Below are 18,981 nucleotides of genomic sequence, written 5' to 3'. Positions count from 1 at the left end.
ACAAAATAAGGCCATCATTCTGGGTCCTGATCATTGCTTTGTGCAATAAACATGGAGATTTTGTCAGCAGCTGAATTCCAGATCTTTAATGTACACATTTGTACCAAGTTCACTCGAGCTGTGGATAATTCCACCATTATTATGCCCTGAAGTTGTACTTGTACATGTCCAAGTTATGTGGAGGAAACTAGTGTTGTGCTAGTAGTTTTTTTTTTTTTTGCAGAAGTTAAGCCAGCCAACCAAACAAACAGCTTTTTGTAGCTTGGTAAGATTCAACGTAGAATCATCACTTAGTAATAATATGGAGGGAGTCACCAGTACAGGATATTCAATAATTTTAGACAAGATAACACACACCTCATTCCAAAATGTTTGTACTTTTCCACATTCCCACACCTTATTATTGGTCAGGAGTAAATGTAAAATATTATGCCGTATATACTATATATCAAAAACACTGATATATTTTAAAATATATCAAAAATACTAAAGCAGCAACCGTTTTCAACACTGATAATAAGACGAAATATTTTTTGATTATTAAATCAGCACATTAAAAAGATTCAGAAGGTAGTCATGTGACACTAAAGAATGAAAAAGATGACTGCTGAAAACTCATCTTTGACATACCCGGTGGTAAATTAGAAAAGTTTTGTCTGTTGTTTTGACAGTATTACCTGAGGCAGGTGAGGATTGGTCAGTTTGACTTCCAGCTGGGTGGTCTGGGGACACACAGGAGTCAGAGCGAGGGGCAAGATCATCCAGCTCAGCAAACATATCAGACTGAGACCTGTTAGACTGGGAGTCCGGGGTGTCCTCTGTTGCACTCTGACCTGAAATAGCCCAAACACAGTATCTGTATACACATATGCAAAATAATGTGCAAACATTCTCCAGTCGGGAATTTGCATTGCAAGAGTAATGGACGTTATAACCTATTTTCTCAGCTGTCATACCAGCTTACGGTTTTATGATTGCTTCAGGCTCAGTGAACATTATCAGCGAGGACCTCCAAAAGTAAAAGAACAAGCATCATCACACCTTACCCTGCAGCGGCAGCTCAATTCCCGAGAATGACTTTTAGCCCAGAGCCTCTGTGGTTCATGAATAGATAAACAGATAGACGCATAACCCTAACAGTCTTTCTACCCCGTCAAACACTCAAGCATTTTTGCTACTTGTTCAAACTACTAATTTAAAATGAGCTGAATCAACACAATTCTTGAGGGTTTTTTTGTGTGTGGGTTTAATCTTCTTAAATTTGCTAAAAAAATTAAGTTAACCTAAGTCATTTTGTGTTGGGACAACATGAAGGAATTTTATGGAACCCAGCATTTTTTTACAGTAAAGACAGCAAGTGATTCCCAATAATTTGGTCAGTTTAGATGCCAGAGGTCACTTAGGTCACTTACCTAAATAAGGTTGTATTTATTATTCCATTGTCGTATCAATAAAAGACACTCCATAGTTCGGTGTCTGCATCAAATTGACTTGATTTTATATACATTGAAAACATATTAAATGAAGGTAAAGTGTCTAATGTATTGTAAAATATAATACACACATAAACACACACACATATATACACTGAATTAAAAAAAATTATATATATATATATATATATATATATATATATATATATATATATATATATATATATATATATATATACATACATATATATATATACATACATATATATTAAAACTTAAAACTAATGTTAACTTGTTCAATGAAGTAGTGACAAACCAAACAAAAGTTTTGCAGTTTTGTACTTCATTGCAGTTTTGTAATACAAACAAGTAAATAAATTGATAAATAATTCAAATATAATAAATATCAAATGTATAATAAGAATGAAAACTTTTTTATTTCCACTGTTTGCCCAGGAAGTATTTTTTACTCATTTAGAGTAAACTTAAAACTACAAACATTTAGATAAAATAAATATAAGCTACAATATTAATAAAACTATATTTAAAAAAACTATTAAAATGCATGCAACAAAACTACTAAAACATTATGAAAACAGGCAAAATAAAATATGATTATTTTAAAAACTAATTGTTATGCACAGATACAATCATTTGTTAATCAGATCTATTGTTGATCATTTAAAATTACCGAATGCAAACAATTTGATGATTGATTTATTGCAGTTCAAATACACAAGTGTGACGTCACACAAAACAGATCCCGTGTCCAAGCACTATATCAAACTGTATGGGGAGACTCAACCAATGGTAATAATAAACGTGTACAAAGGGATGTAATACTTTTGAACATCACGATTGCGATATATATATATATATATATATATATATATATATATATATATATATATATATATATATATATATATATATACAGTTGAAGTCAGAATTATTAGCCCCCTGAATTATTAGCCCCCCTGTTTATTTTTTTCACCATTTCTGTTTAAAGGAGAGAAGATTTTTTCAACACATTTCTAAACATAATAGTTTTCCCTCATAGAACTCATCTCTAATAACTTATTTATTTGATCTTTGCCATGATGAAAGTAAATAATATATGACTAGATATTTTTCAAGACACTTCTATACAGCTTAAAGTGACATTTAAAGACTTAACTAGGTTAACTAGGCAGGTCAGGGTTTGTTCTGTAGACTATCGAAAAAAATATAGCTTAAAGGGGCTAATAATTTTGACCTTAAAATGGCTTTTAAAAATTAAAAACTGCTTTTATTCTTGCCGAAATAAAACAAATAAGACTTTCTCCAGAAGAAAAAATATTATCAGACATACTGTGAAAGTTTCCTTGCTCTGTTAAGTACCATTTGGGAAATATTTTAAAAAGAAAAAACATCAAAAGGCGGCTAACAATTCTGACTTCAACTGTACATCCATGTCTAATATCTGAGGGTCAGAAAGAGATACATTTTTAAAAAATTGTTAAAATATTGGTTTCTGTGATGCAGCAAGTCCAGAGATTGTTATGTACACAATGATTTTAATTAGAATTCACCTTAATGTGTGATATGACTAAAAAGTGGACATAAACAAATCTTTTCTCGGTTCAAAAGAGTAGTGGCTTGGACCCGGAAACAGTATTCCATACGTCATGACTTAACAGGCTGATAGAGCAGCAGGAAACTAAAAGGGAACAACAAGACCTCCAAGTCTACATGCACAGACACACACACACACACACACACACACATCTATTGTATGGTCACAGACCTCGGCTTACCACTCAAACGCACAATAGAGAGACTTGACTCGACACTTCAAAGCATATTGGTGCTGTCAAGCTCTCCGTCATCTTCAGCTAAGTGCTTCTTGAGACTGTCTATATGTCTGCGCGTGTGTACACCAGCCTATAGCTTAGATGAAGGCAAGGTCAGAAATTAATCAGGGCTTACCGTAAAAATGCTGCTGAAAACATAATTCCTCTATTTTTATTGTTGCTGTTTTTTAATCAGTTACTAATTGTAAGATCTATTAATTTTTTATGTTTATTTGTAATTTTATCGTCGCAAGAGTGAGTGTTATTGTGTGTGTGGCTAATATGGAAGCTTTTCTTTCCAAAAAACGTATTAATAAATTTGTTAAAAACACTAGTTATTTGTAAGATAGTTTAAAAGTAATAGTAAAATTTATGTAAAAAAGAAAAGAGAGGGACGCAATTGTAAAATTTACACTTACAATAACAGTTAATAATTAATTACAGTAAAACAGTAGTATTGTGAATTATTATTTTAGTATATATTTTTCAGTATACTTTTATGAAAAAAGATGTATTTTTTTGTCACTTTTGATCATTCATTCATTAATTTTCTTTTCGACTTAGTCCCTTTATTAACCCGGGGTCGCCACAGCAGAATGAACCGCCAATTTATCCAGCACATGTTTTATGCAGCGATGCCCTTCCCATCTCAGGGAAACATCCATACACACTCATTTACACTTATACACTATGGACAATTTAGCCTACCCAATTCACCTGTACCACATGTCTTTGGACTGTGAGGGAAACCCAAGCGAACGTGGGGAGAACATACAAACTCCACACAGAAACACCAACTGACCCAGCTGAGGTTCGAACCAGCGACCTTCTTGCTGTGAGGCGACAGCACTACCTACTGCGCCACCGCATCGCCTCACTTTTGATCAATGTAATGAAATATTTTCTTTTGCATAAATTCTATCTGACCCCAAACTTTCCAGCCTTTCAATGGTGAGAGATCACAAATGCAAGATACACTGTAAAAAACTATTTGTTCATTTATTCATTAATTCATTCATTTTCCTTCAGTTAGTCCCTTTATTAATCCGGGGTCCCCACAGCGGAATGAACCGCCAACTCATTCAGCATATGTTTTACACAGCGGATACTCTTGCAGCTGCAACCCATTACTGAGAAACATCTATGCACACTCATTCACACACATACACTGCGGCCAATTTAGTTTATTCAATTGACCTATAGTGCATGTCTTTGGACTGTGGGGGAAATCAGAGCACCCGGAGGAAACCCACACCAACACGGGACATGCAAACTCCACAGATAAATGCAAACTAGCCCAGCCGGGACTTGAACCAGCGACCTTCTTGCTGTGAGGTGACAGTGCCAACCACTGAGCCACCGTCTAAGTGAATAAACCTGTTATAACTTGGAACTGTTAAGTTGACTTAAATTAATTTTTTGAGTTATGTACATAGTTCATATACTTTTAAGGCAATGAGTGTACTCAAAAGTCAACTAATCTGTTTAAGAGCAACATGTTTGCTTTCTTTTTTAAGTTAAGTCAACTCATCGCTTTTTTACAGTTTATCAATGTATTAATTGGCTTAATTCCAATGATCCCATTGGTACTTTTATACTTTAGCTTTGCTACTGCTCAGATGTTTCTACTTGGCATACTCCATGCTTTACAGCACCTTTACTTTGGAAGTTCTCTTTAATTCGCCGTTCCATTATTACCTGACAGCTGAGAAAATAGACCATTAGCATAAACAACGAGCTAGAGCTCGGTCTCAGAAAATCAAACACTTTTTGGCACTAGCAGCCTCAGCAATTTCTATTACAATGGCCTGAAAAGTCAATAATGTAATTATACTTACCTCCTTACAGATCAAACAGAGATCGGAAGCATCAGTCAATTTGAGCACACATATATTCAAGCCTGCATAAACACTACAGCAAGCAGACACTCAAGGCCAAACAGAAAACTAGGACCCTATAAGATAATGACTCAGGACAACAGTTTTGTTGTAGCCAATCTTTTATCAGACACCTACAGTAGTTGCAAGGCTATCACTGTTTGCTGACTAATTCAAAGCAACAATGTGAGATTAAAGGAATGAAACGCAGGATTTTTTGGGAACATCAACAGTTCTTGTGAGTCATGGAGACAACATCAGTAACAGTTCAGTAAGAGTTCAGTAACATCCACAAAGGTTTCCAGAGTAGGTGTAAATGAACAAAATGCTTTAATAAAATTAATTGTATTCAAAACGGTGTCATGTAAATCAACTATAAATTGTAAACAAATCTCATAATGACTTTGGACATAGTCTGGACTGCTCTTTTTAATTCTAAGCTTGTTAATATCTTTTTAGTGTATAACCATTGCTTCATTTTAATACTGTAATATTTGAGTGAACAGGGTCTCTTTAGTTGGTGTGCCATATGTGTCTGCTCTTTTTACTTTCTCTCACTCTGCTATCCATTTTCACTTGCTGACCGCACGGATGGAGACTGCGTGTTGGCAGTGCAGTGTGTGCAGTAGGGGGGTCTCAGAGATGCCTGGGGGTCTTGCTCATTGTCAAGGACAGTTGCCCCCTTGAAATTGGGCTGAAAGAGGTTGATGTGGGGTTGACTTCTGACTGCTGGACCATAGCATGGGGGAAGGTGTTGGGGGTGATGGAAAACTGCGCAGTTCTACAAAAAGACCTCTAGACTGACGTATAGTGCTGTATACACACATAGAAAAGGTTAAAGAAAGTTAGGAAAAGGTCAATGACCACTCCCACCGCCCCCTGAAGTGTCATCGTCCATCCCCCATTGCATTTTATTTACAAATAAATCCCAAAACTGCAGTTCTAGTAACATATCAGTGATGTATTTATCCGTCTGACCCCAAAAGTGAGCAAACAAGACCCTTGTAGTCACTTTATCACACTACTGCCTAAAAAAGAGAATGGACAAAGACACCTCTCTGGGATTTCTGGATTGTTTGCTCTCTTTCATGCACTCTCAGTTTGAGTCAGATGTCAGTGGCCCTGGCTCTTTATCTTGACAGGGGATGGTAAATTAGCACACGGAGAGCATCTAAAAGATGCGTATTATAGTTGAGGCTCACTTACTGTTCACCTGTCAGCGAGGCGGCGGTCAGCTTGGATTTATGACCACCGCTCCACACGTCTGCTTTTCAGGGAGAGGAGAGAATAGAGAGAGAAATGGGGAAGAAAGAAGGGAACGCGGGAGGCTGAGGCTCAGAGGGAAGAACACGACGCAGCCGGCATCACTGCCACCCCCTTCGTCCCCCCACAACGTTCTCATTGTAAAGGCCTTGGCCGCTTTGAACTGGGGAATCAAACGGTACCAGCCTGATTCCCCATCAAAAGAACCCCCTCGCTTTCAGTAAAGAAGAGAGGAGAAAAGCTCCTTGCCATATTTATGACTTAGTCCCTCTGTAGAGAAAGCTGAAGCTCATGGTCAGGATGTAGGACTTTGATTTTCTTTTGTTCTCTTTCATGTCTGAGGTACGGTGAATGTTCAGTTCTGCTTGGCCCAACTGACCCCAGCGTGTGTGGATGAATACACAAGACTTAGTCTAATAAAGCGTACAGTGCGTGCTGGTGTGTGTATGAAATCAGATTTTGCTATGCTTTCAGGGCTACAATTTCTGAAAAGAAAAGAATGGAAAACTTTGTGTAAGCATCATAAATGGGATAAATTATGCCTTAATTCATATATATTGTATATATCGTTTTCCTGTTAAGAATAAAATAAAATTTCCACTATTAACTTTTGGCTTGGTCCTGCTAATAATTACCATATTGGCTTTTTATCAGTACTTATAATGTATGATCTTATTCTACATCCCTAAACCTACCAACACCTAAACCCAACTACAACCTTAATAAACAGCAAATTATTATTTTATTGAACTAAAAGTCTTAGTTTAATGGATTGTTAATTGCAGGAATTGTGCCTTAAAATGAAGAGTGACAACAAATTATTTAAATATCTAAACTTAAAACATCATCAGTAAGTCAATAAATACTTATTGAAACTAACCTTGCATGTCATCTTCCTGAGGCATGATGGGAGGAAGCACAGGCCAGTTATTCCACTCTGACCAACTCTCCAGAGCTGAGCAACCAGACTTCAGTGACTGAATGCTCTGGCCAGATTGGCTTGTTCCTGGGTGTCCATGCATGGTTTCATCTGTGGACCATTGACCGGCTGGGGTTTGGTGTGATTGAGGGGTTTTAGAGGTGTAAATTGGAGTGTCTGGCAAGCAAGTGGAAGGTGTTTGTTGTTTGCAGGATGTCAGAGACCTGAAGAGACATGCTTGAAGGATGTCCATTCGTGAGTTGGCTTGGCTGCAACTTCCAGCAGAACTGAAGGGAAGATTGGGTGAAGTAGAGCAGCCCTCTTGATAATCATTTATCTGGTCAAGGTTATAAGCAGCATCGTCTTCGTCATCTATACCAATTTCAGCAAAATGGTCAACACTGAAGTTCACTGGCAACATAAAGAGTGTGAAGAGATTAGTTAATCATACCGTGATAGCACTGTTATCAATCAGTATTGAGAATAACTTAGTGTGCAATATGAGAAAAATTGTGTACCTGACATGGCATCTGACAGGCTACTGTTCAGGTCAGTGCTACGGCTAAACTGGCTGGATGAAGGGCGGCTGAAATCTGAAAGTGGGGTGACAGAAGAACTTGGAGTGCCTGGGGTTATTGGTGTACTTGGGGTACTTTGGGTGCCTGGAGTAGTGGGGGTGTCTGGGATGCTTGGGGTTGTCGGCGTGGAGAGAGTTGTTGGGGTCAATATCTTTTCTTCAGGCGTTTCATGCTGCCCTTCATTCAGATTTTGTGGAGCACAGTATGGATCCTTTTCATTGGTTGGGTGTGTGTTTGTTTTGGGAGTTTGGGATCTCTGAGGCTTGTCAACGAACTTGAGGGATAGTGGAGGACTTATTGGGAGATCTAGAGAAGCTCTGCTTGAATTAGGAGGTTCAGGTACAAAGGGCAGTACCACATCAAATTGGCTCTTTCTGCAATTATTCACATTTTGGTGGTTCCTGAAATCTGGGGGAAAAAGATTTTTTAATTAGTGTAGAAATGAGGACAACTAAACTCTGAGGGGTTGCAGGGTTCAGTTTTAGGACAGCCTCAGGCACAGTTTTTCTGCAAAGTTTAGATTTAATCTGTCCTGCCTGCAAGCTTCTGGTAACCCTGAAGATTTGATTAACTGGCTGGAGCTAAACTCTGCAAGATGGTGGTCCTCTTGGTGCAAGGTTGGACACCTCTGGCCAAGGGCGAGATTACATATGGGTCAAGGTTAGGTTTGCATCGCTGGGTGACATTTGGGGAATCTTTACTCAGAATTCAAAAGAAAAAGGGCAAGGCTAATGCACAAGACCAGAAATCCTTCACTAAACAAACCATACCGTAACACTGAGCACCCAGTCTGCAGCTGTCTCATGTAGAGATGAACAGGACACACACTCACGTACATGCACACACACAGGCTTAATGATAGGCATTGTTCAGGGAGCACACAAAAAAAAGGTCCTGAATAATTAACATGGGGGTCCTGCATGAGGGTCAGGCAGAAAGCGTATTCATCATCATTTACAGCTAAAAAGGAGAGGAGAGAGGCAAAGGCCACCCAGCCCAATAGCTGACGCTGCCCTACTCCACTGAGCCTCAAAGCAAACAGTCTTTTGCCTGTTGCGGGCCCCTGGTTCCTAACAAGGGCCCCGGACTCCCTCCTTCCCCTCGAAAACTCTGCCCCTCTACAGCAGCAGCTGTCCTGTTCCCAGCTCAGTATGCAGAGTGACTCTAAGATATGATAATTACCACTTGCAACCACTATATGAAGGAACTCATTCTCATAATTGGGATTAGAAACCCCATATAGCTAATTATGGATGCAGTGACAGCAGAGCAAACAAATGAGCCAAGCCTCACTCTTTCTTTCGATGGCTCTTGATGCTGATGCCTGCTGGGGGAGATTTGCAGAGACTTTAGTATTGCATAATATGCAGTGTGTTGCTTGCCAGTCTTTTTCTTGCTGAAGGAACTTAACAGAAATATTGGTGAAGTGGTCTTGCAGATCATACTGTAGATCAAATGTAGAAGGTCTGGAACTGAATGGTCGGTCCCAACTTTTTATTTATAAAACATTTATTTATAAAGCACATTTAAGAAACAACAAGTGTTTACCAAAGTGCTATACAAGCATACACCATTTAAAACAAGAAGACACATAAAACCAACATAAGTCTCTTAAAGGGTGGTAAAAGCCAAAGTGTAGAAATAAGTTTTAAAACAGAAAGGGTTTTGGCCTGCCTAGCATGAAGAGGCAAATTATTACAAAGCTTCGGGGCTACTAAAAGCATGGTCCACCCTGTTTTTTTTAACATTGTACAAGAAACAGCTGAAAGTAGCTGCACATCACATCTAAGTGACCTTGATTAAAATACATAAATCTATCTTGGTGCTAGTCCATTTAGACATCTATCATCTATCCATCCATCCTAAATGTAAAGATATTATCAGTTGAGTTTTAAACATCATTGACCGATTCATGCTGCGGAGACTCGCGTTGTTTTTGGCCATCAAATTGATGCAAAAAAATGTACGCTATAAACCAACCGTCTCTGGCTCTCGTCCCTTAACATTTGCTGTCCCTCAGGCCAGTATGTTGTGAGTCCCCCAGCAGGGGCCTGTGTTGAAGCGGACCAGAGGCCCCTACACAATACGCTCTTGTTCAACTGAGTCTGTGTCACTGAGGAGTCAGAGGACAGAACAGCGAGAGAAAAGGATTGAGTGAGGGGAAAGAGAAAAAGAGAGGGAGAGAGGCTGGAAAGCACATAGCTGCACTGCTGTTCTTACAATACCATTGCTTGGTCCATCTGTCACAGTCTCACACACACACACAATGTATGTGTGTGAACGACATGTGTCATATCGCACTGTTGCTGTCACGGATTGGTCAGGCTCTCACGATCCCCACTCACGAAGATCACCATCACCTGACTTCTAATGAGCACACAGCTGCATCACATTCACGAGCACCAGATAAAAGCACAGCACTCCAGTCGCTCATTGTCCGGGCTCGTCTCGACGAAAGCGGACGACTGAGCGACCACTCAGCGTAGTCATCCTCAGCTAAAACAAACGCTTTACTTACCTGTTCTCTTTGTATTCCTCCTAGTCTTCCTGGTCCACCCGAATCGTCCTGTCTTCCAGTCCTTCCAAGTCTGTGTCATCCTCTGTCAGCTGTATCTGGTGTGTGCTGTCCATCCTCGTGTATTCCTGTTACCCAGTCACGGAGGAAAAGACCCCAACATCATTCCTGATCCTCCTGGCTATCCTTCATGTGCTCCTTGTTGTCATTTAATAAACACCCTAACGTTTCCTTACCTCTGTCTCCTGTCCGCTTCATAACAGAAGCCCGGACCAATAACGACGACAACATGAGCACCCCCGATCACTTTCAAGAGCTGGTGGACCAGTTGAAGCGGATTCTACAGCCACCAGCTCCACTTTCCAACGCACCACCAGCACCGAGCACTTCCGCCTCCACAGTTTCTTCTTCGGCCCTTCCTTCCAGTCCCATGGCCCGACCAGCGCCCTACTCAGGCGGAGCGGGGGAGTGCAATGGTTTTCTGTTACAATGTTCCCTCATATTCGAAATGCAACCTTCTCTATATCCCACAGATAAGTCAAAGATCGCCTACATCGTATCACTACTCTCTGGGCCTGCACTTAAATGGGCTGAGACGATCTGGAACCAAGCCGGGCCGGTCATGAATTCCATCACTACCTTCACGGAGTATTTCAAAGAGGTGTTTGGACGTTCTGATGGGGAAGTAGCCGCTGGAGAGCAGCTGTATCATCTAAAGCAAGGTACTCTATCTACACAGGAATATGCTCTCCGGTTTCGCACTCTAGCAGCTGCAAGTGGATGGAATGAGAGATCGTTGTTGACCACGTACCGGCTCGGCTTGGAACCCACTCTCCGAATCCAGCTGGCCACATTAGATGATACTATGGGTCTGGAGAGATTCATCCAACATTCTCTCCGATGTTCCGATCGTCTCCGTTCCTATCAACAGGACACCATCACCCCCTCGTCTGCACTCCTCCAATCGCCTGAGTCAACAGCCTCTCCAGAACCAGAACCCATGATAATAGAGTCTGGAAGACTGACATCAGCGGAACGACAGAGGAGGCTGACCCGGGGTCTGTGTCTATACTGCGGTGTCAGTGGACACACCCGTATGGAGTGTCCCCTTCGTCCCATTCGGACTTCAGTGAGTGTATTCAGTACGAATATTGAACAATGTAAACCACTTACTACCACCGTACAAATAACTACTGCCTCTATTTCTCTCCTTGTCACAGCCCTCATCGACTCCGGGTCAGCAGGGAACTTCATCTCCCAATCCCTCTGTCGTCAACTCCACCTACGTACTGAGGCGTCCTCGCATATATACCAGATACAACCGATAACCCAGTGCACTCGATCTTCGACCCGTATCCATCGACAATGCGAAGACATCCTTCTTCAAGTGGGGTTGTTACATCAAGAGAGGATTCAATTTCTGGTTCTGGAGGGTGCAAATATGGACATCATTCTAGGGCGCCCGTGGCTGGTGAAGCACGATCCCATCATCTCTTGGGGCACAGGAGAGATAAAGAAATGGGGATCTGGATGTACACCTACCTGTTTTCCAAATCTCCCTCTTCAAGGTCGGAACCCCATTTCTTTGTTTACAACATCGGTCGAGAGTCCTCCTGAGAAGCAGTCTATCCACATTCCTAAGGAGTACAGCTCCTTTCATGATGTCTTCTGCCCCAAGAGAGCTTCCCAGCTACCGCCGCATCGGCCATGGGACTGCGCGATCGACCTAGTTCCAGATGCCCAGTTGCCAAGAGGTAGGATCTACCCGCTCTCGCTTCCAGAGAATCAGGCAATGGAAGATTACATAAGGGAGGCTCTGAGTCAGGGGTACATACGTCACTCAAAATCACCAGCCGCCTCAAGCTTCTTCTTTGTGGCCAAGAAGGACGGAGGGCTGCGTCCATGCATCGACTACAGGGTCCTAAATAACGGTACAGTAAAATACCGATATCCCCTTCCTCTGGTACCAGCCGCTTTGGAACAGCTCCGAGAAGCTAAAGTCTTCACTAAATTGGACCTCCGCAGCGCGTATAATCTGATAAGAATACGTGAGGGGGACCAATGGAAGACAGCATTCGTGACCCCTACTGGCCACTATGAATATGAGGTCATGCCTTACGGTCTGGTCAACGCCCCCTCCGTATTCCAAAACTTCATTCATGAAGTCCTCCGGGAGTTTCTTCACCACTTTGTAATAGTGTACATAGATGACATCCTCATTTACTCCCGGAGTGAGGCCGAACATCGCCAACACGTTGCGGAGGTCCTACACACATTGAGAGAACATCACCTCTACCTCAAAGCGGAGAAATGCTCATTCCACCAGAAGTCGATTCATTTCTTGGGATACATCATTGACCAAACCGGTATACGTATGGATGGGAAGAAAATTGAGGCTGTTCTATCCTGGTCAGAACCCACTTCCATTAAGGAGCTCCAGAGGTTTCTTGGGTTTGCTAACTTTTATAGACGGTTTATCAAGGACTACAGCAGGATTACATCACCTCTCACTAATCTCCTCAAGGGTAAACCCAAAGGACTGGAGTGGACCAAAGAAGCAGCCGCAGCCTTCCGCCTTCTTAAGAAGGAGTTCACAAGGGCCCCACTCCTGACTCATCCTGACCCAAATCTTCCTTTCGTGGTGGAAGTGGACGCATCCACCACCGGCGTCGGGGCAGTATTATCCCAACATCATGATACACCGCCCCGACTGCATCCCTGTGCCTATTTCTCTCGGAAGTTGAGCCCGGCGGAGCAGAATTACAGCATAGGAGACAGGGAGCTTCTAGCAATCAAGCTAGCCTTGGAGGAGTGGCGTCACTGGTTGGAGGGAGCCAAACATCCGTTCCAGGTGATCACAGATCACAAAAACCTCCAATATATCAAAGAGGCCAAGAGACTATGTCCACGTCAAGCCAGATGGTCACTTTTCTTCTCACGTTTTGATTTCTCCATTTCCTATCGTCCAGGACCCAAGAATCTAAGAGCAGACGCTCTCTCTCGTTTACACGAGCATCACGATCATGAAGAACTCCCAACGAAGATTCTTCCCGAACACATCTCCATTTGTCCGATCACCTGGAACGCTCCTCCAGTCGTTGCCACTCCGGAAGCCCCTGCTCCGCCGGGATGCCCTCCTCATCGGCAGTTCATACCACCTGAACACCGGGTAGATCTGATCCACTCCTTACATACCTCGCTAGGCACTGGACATCCAGGGATCAACAATACTCTCTCGCTAGTATCCCAACGATTCTGGTGGCCAAACATGGCAAGGGATGTGAGGCAATATGTTCAGGGCTGTAAGGACTGTGCCCAATCCAAGAGCCCACGTCATCTACCCGCTGGAAAGCTCCATCCCTTGCCGATTCCGAACCGTCCCTGGTCACACCTAGGAGTGGACTTTATCACTGACCTCCCCTCGTCAGAAGGTAATACCTGTATTCTAGTCATCGTAGATAGATTCTCAAAGTTTGTCAAACTAATCCCTCTGAAAGGTCTTCCCACAGCCTTTGAAACAGCCGACAATATCTTTAATCAAGTCTTCAGGTCATTTGGTATTCCAGAAGATATTGTGTCGGACAGAGGTCCACAGTTCATCTCACGTCTATGGAAAGCCTTCTTCAAGCTCCTAGGTGTGGCCGTCAGCCTCTCTTCTGGATATCATCCCCAAACCAACGGGCAGACAGAGAGGAAGATTCAGGAGGTGGGACGGTTCCTGAGGACCTTCTGCAGTGGTCACCAGAGCTCCTGGAGCCAGTATTTGGGCTGGGCAGAATATGCCCAAAATTCACTGCGGCAACCCTCCACCGGACTCACGCCATTCCAGTGCGTCCTGGGCTTCCAACCACCGCTCTTTCCCTGGGATGGCGAACCATCTGATGTCCCCGCAGTGGATCACTGGTTCCGGGAGAGCGAGAGAGTCTGGGACGAGGCTCATCAACATCTGCAGAGGGCAGTCCGTCGAAGCAAGGTAACCGCCGATAGAAGAAGGTCTGAAGAACCCAGATACACACCCGGACAAAAGGTGTGGCTATCCACCCGGGACATACGCATGCGACTGCCCTCTCGCAAGTTAAGTCCCCGATTTGTTGGTCCCTTCACCATCGTGGAACAGGTTAACCCCGTCACCTACAAACTACAATTACCCTCTCACTACCGTATTCACCCTACATTCCACGTATCACTCCTGAAACCCTATCACGATCCTGTTCTTCCCTCCACAGAGCCTGACCACGAAGAGGAACCCCCTCCTCCACTGCTCCTAGAAGAAGGAGCCGTCTACGCAGTGAAGGAGATCTTGCGTTCCCGACGTCGTGGTGGCCAGTTGGAGTACCTGGTGGACTGGGAAGGGTACGGCCCCGAAGAAAGGACATGGGTTCCCAGAGCTGATATTCTCGATCCTAGTCTCATGGTGGAGTTTCATGAGAGCCACCCTGAGTTCCCAGCGCCTAGAGGCAGAGGGAGACCACCACGGCGTCGGAGGTGTCGGCCCTCAGGAGCGGGCCCTGGGGAGGGGGGTACTGTCACGGATTGGTCAGGCTCTCACGATCCCCACTCACGAAGATCACCATCACCTGACTTCTAATGAGCACACAGCTGCATCACATTCACGAGCACCAGATAAAAGCACAGCACTCCAGTCGCTCATTGTCCGGGCTCGTCTCGACGAAAGCGGACGACTGAGCGACCACTCAGCGTAGTCATCCTCAGCTAAAACAAACGCTTTACTTACCTGTTCTCTTTGTATTCCTCCTAGTCTTCCTGGTCCACCCGAATCGTCCTGTCTTCCAGTCCTTCCAAGTCTGTGTCATCCTCTGTCAGCTGTATCTGGTGTGTGCTGTCCATCCTCGTGTATTCCTGTTACCCAGTCACGGAGGAAAAGACCCCAACATCATTCCTGATCCTCCTGGCTATCCTTCATGTGCTCCTTGTTGTCATTTAATAAACACCCTAACGTTTCCTTACCTCTGTCTCCTGTCCGCTTCATAACAGTTGCGGCTTGGCCCCCCTACTCTCTCCTTGGGGAGCTAAAGGCAGGTCGGGTTGATTGTTGGAGTCTCCGAGCACCATATGGCTGTATAATTAGTTTTGGCCTGTGATGTAGAGTAATGCTCGCATCTCGGTTGACTCCCAAGCCTGCATTGAAAGACGTGGTCCTGATGCACGTTAATGACCAATTCTACCCAAATGCCTTCACACCCCATCACTGAGGCCTAATGGAAGTACCACCACAAGGGCGGCGCCAAATTAAACACAAATAATACATTTATAGCCTGTAAATAGAGAGTGATGTCAGAACCGAGAAGTATAATATAAAGAGAAAACGTGCAAAAAACTGGAAATACAATAATATTACATTTGTCAGTCCAGTACAATTAATAAAATAAGGTATGTGGGTCTTGCACCCCAAACATTTTTATCTAACTTAAATGAAACATTACATTTTCTAAAATACATATACCAGTTTAAAAATTCAAGTTTTTTAAATATAGGTGTATCTAAATTGTGTTGTAGAGTAAGATGATGAAATATTGTCATGTTATGTTTACCAAATTAGTCAATTAATATCATGAAGGAATTATTGATGTACATGGGGAAAAAAACATTTATTTATTTAACTGAATAACTTAATTTTAGATAATTTTGTTTGGATAGAGCAAAAAGAGCAAGAAATGATGTAGAGATACAGTGCTCAGCATATATAAGTACACCCCTCACAAATCTTTTAAATTCATGTTTTTAATAGAAAGCTATACAATATTACATTTCTGCCTATACATTAGATTAGTCAGTACTGAAGCCAAATCTGGAGTTTATCTAACTGTATAACTTAACGGTACAGAAACTACTAAAGCCAAATTTATATGTTTTATATGTATTTAAAAATATTAAATACAAATTTTAAAAAAAGAGGATAAATCGAAAAATGTAAAAATTTGTAGGTTGTATTTTTTCAATATTTTGCTTGAATTTAATTGTATTATCTTTCAATTTCTAAATGTGTTTGGTGACTAAAACATTATTTTAATAAATATATATGTTTAATAAATCTGTTTTGTTTAAATGCACCAAAATACATTGCCTACATTCACTGAGAAATGGATAAAAATATTCATTTTCAAAATGGGGTGCAGTAAAGGTAAAGTACAAGTACATCTAAAAAAAGTAAACCTATTTACTGACAAGTACATCTTTAAAAAGTAAACCTATTTACTTACAAGTACATCTTTAAAAAGTAAACCTATTTACTTACAAGTACATCATTAAAAAAAGTAAACCTATTTACTTACAAGGACATCTTAAAACAAATAAACCTATTTATTTACAAGTACATCTTTGAAAGTAAACCTATTTACTTACAAGTACATCTTTAAAAAGTAAACCTATTTATTTACAAGTACATCTTTAAAAGTAAACCTATTTACCTACAAGTACATCTTTAAAAAAATAAACCTATTTACTTACAAGTACATCTTAAAAAATGATGTACATGTTTTAATGTGTTTTTATAAATGCTTTTATTCAGTATGGAAGGTTTCTTCTCGCAATATAATAAAGGATACAACAATATTGAATAAATGCACATAAACTTATAGTTGTTTTCAAAACGGGTCAATTTTAAATATAAAAAACTAAAATCAATTTAAACATGATGCTATTTAGACATTACAACATAAGATACAGTATGAAAAATAAATGTCTACTTTATGCTGTTGATGACTGTCATGAAAAACAAATTATACGGTAATGCTTTATTTTAAGATGTTCATGTTCTGTGTATATGTACTATATAGTAAATACAAATAGTTATGCATTATTACGGGCAGCACTGTGGCGCAGTGGTTAGCGATGTCACCCGACAGCAAGAAGGTCACTGGTTCAAGCCTTGGCAGGGTCAGTTGGCATTTCTGTGTGAAGTTTGCATGTTATGAATACTTTCCGCATCCACTGTATGTCCTGGTCCTCCAGGTTGAGCATTGGGCTAATGACCCACCTCATAAAAATTAGATGTTACGAAGCACCAACACGGTGCTGCTAAATATAAATTTCGATATAAACAGCCCTGGGAGTAAGTAAGTATGTATAAATACATCCAATTAACCCTAAACCTAGCCTACAGCCTAGCCCTAACCATATTGTAATGTCTATAAAATGTATTTATGTCACTCAATAGTTAAATAAACAGTTGCACTCTACCAAAGACACCTTTAGATAAAGTTTGACCCAATATGTTTTTTTTTTTAAGTATTAATTGAAAGAAAGGCTTTATTATCAATACTAACCTGGCCATTTTTGAGGCTGTGGAGCACTTAGACTCTGCTGTCGTTGTTTTTGCCCCGGATGAGTAATAGGCCTTGCTCTGGGATAACTGTTTAGGAAATGTGGGGGTCTAAATCTGACAGGACATGCCTCCATATGGGCCTGAAAACGAGAACACAAGGGTGGAGGGTCGTTGTCATGCTTGATAACCTGAAAAGACAAAGAAAAAAAGTGTTTATTCATTGAAGTCATTTAGGAAAGTCGCTGCATCCATTCAGCATTGCATTGACAATGTACCTCTCTATAGCGACCCCTAGCGTTGACTTATAATTACGTTGCTCGGTATTTCCTTCCACTGTGACTGACACACATATTTTAATCAATCTTGCTGAAATGCTAACATTAGTTATTACATTTGAAAAAAAAAAAAAAAAAGCAAGCACAAAATGTACAGCAGTTAGTCAATATTGATATTTTTTATAGCTAACTTGGCCCCTGCTTTACCGCTAGCAAACATAGCTGCATCCTCGGGCTCAATTCAGCCCAGTGTTTTTTTTCAGATAACAAACACATAACATGTAAATTCATACAGGAATTTGAATAGATGGCGATTTTGGCAGTTTCTGCGCTTGTGTACGCACACTTTCTCTTTGCTTTGTGAAGCCAGATGGGTGCCACACTGCTTATAACTTGTCAGGCAGCAAGTCTTAACCTGTCCAGTGCCACAGGGCAATGTTAACAAGCACAAATAGACACACGTCTTGATGCCTTTTATCCCTTTTGAATTGACTGACAGTAAATTGCTGAGTAAACACGGCTATGTCTGCGCTAACAATGTTATCAAAGGGGACATGTGCGCCCTGTTCCCTGCGTTATTGGAGCTCAGAGCAGTGACCCAAAACCATTTTACACACTCTCTCAGACACTAATGAATCCTCCGCTCTGATACAAACACATCTTTCTCACCTTTTATCTCCCTTCAGTCATTCTTTCATTCATTCCATCTCTCTTTCGGCCCTCATGTCCTGACACATCTGTCTTAAACTCCTGAAAGGAATCCCTCTGTCCATTACCTTTTTTCCTGTTGTTAAAGTTAGTAAAAGATGTCATCTTTGTTAAGGATTACTTTAAGCCCATCATTTGTACTAATGTTACAAATGATTTTAAGGAAAAGTGTTTTAGTTTTTCAAATAGATAAAAAAAAACAACAACTATATTCTGCATTGCTGTAGAGCTTCAGAATTTGGCTTGTACTTTTATAAAATGTATTATAAGCAGGGATGGGCAGAATTTATGATACA

The 18,981-nt window shown here is 41.2% G+C and overlaps 1 protein-coding gene across 1 annotated transcript in view; it reads right to left on the bottom strand.

The window, feature by feature from the left end:
* The window catches only part of LOC130223526 (uncharacterized), an 83,011-nt gene that overhangs the window by 43,780 nt on the left and 20,250 nt on the right, over window positions 1-18,981 (bottom strand). Inside the window, exons 3-6 of the mRNA XM_056456366.1 lie at window positions 17,704-17,890; window positions 7,843-8,310; window positions 7,286-7,735; window positions 678-833 (exon numbers count right to left, since the gene is read on the bottom strand). Coding sequence (XP_056312341.1) covers window positions 678-833; window positions 7,286-7,735; window positions 7,843-8,310; window positions 17,704-17,890 — 1,261 coding nt within the window. The remainder of the gene's footprint in view (window positions 1-677; window positions 834-7,285; window positions 7,736-7,842; window positions 8,311-17,703; window positions 17,891-18,981) is intronic.

The sequence above is a fragment of the Danio aesculapii genome, chromosome 4 (assembly GCF_903798145.1).
Source record: "Danio aesculapii chromosome 4, fDanAes4.1, whole genome shotgun sequence".
In the NCBI taxonomy this organism is placed as follows: Eukaryota; Metazoa; Chordata; class Actinopteri; order Cypriniformes; family Danionidae; genus Danio; species Danio aesculapii.
Note: the sequence above shows the minus strand (reverse complement) of the source record. Positions and strands in the feature narration are given on the sequence as shown.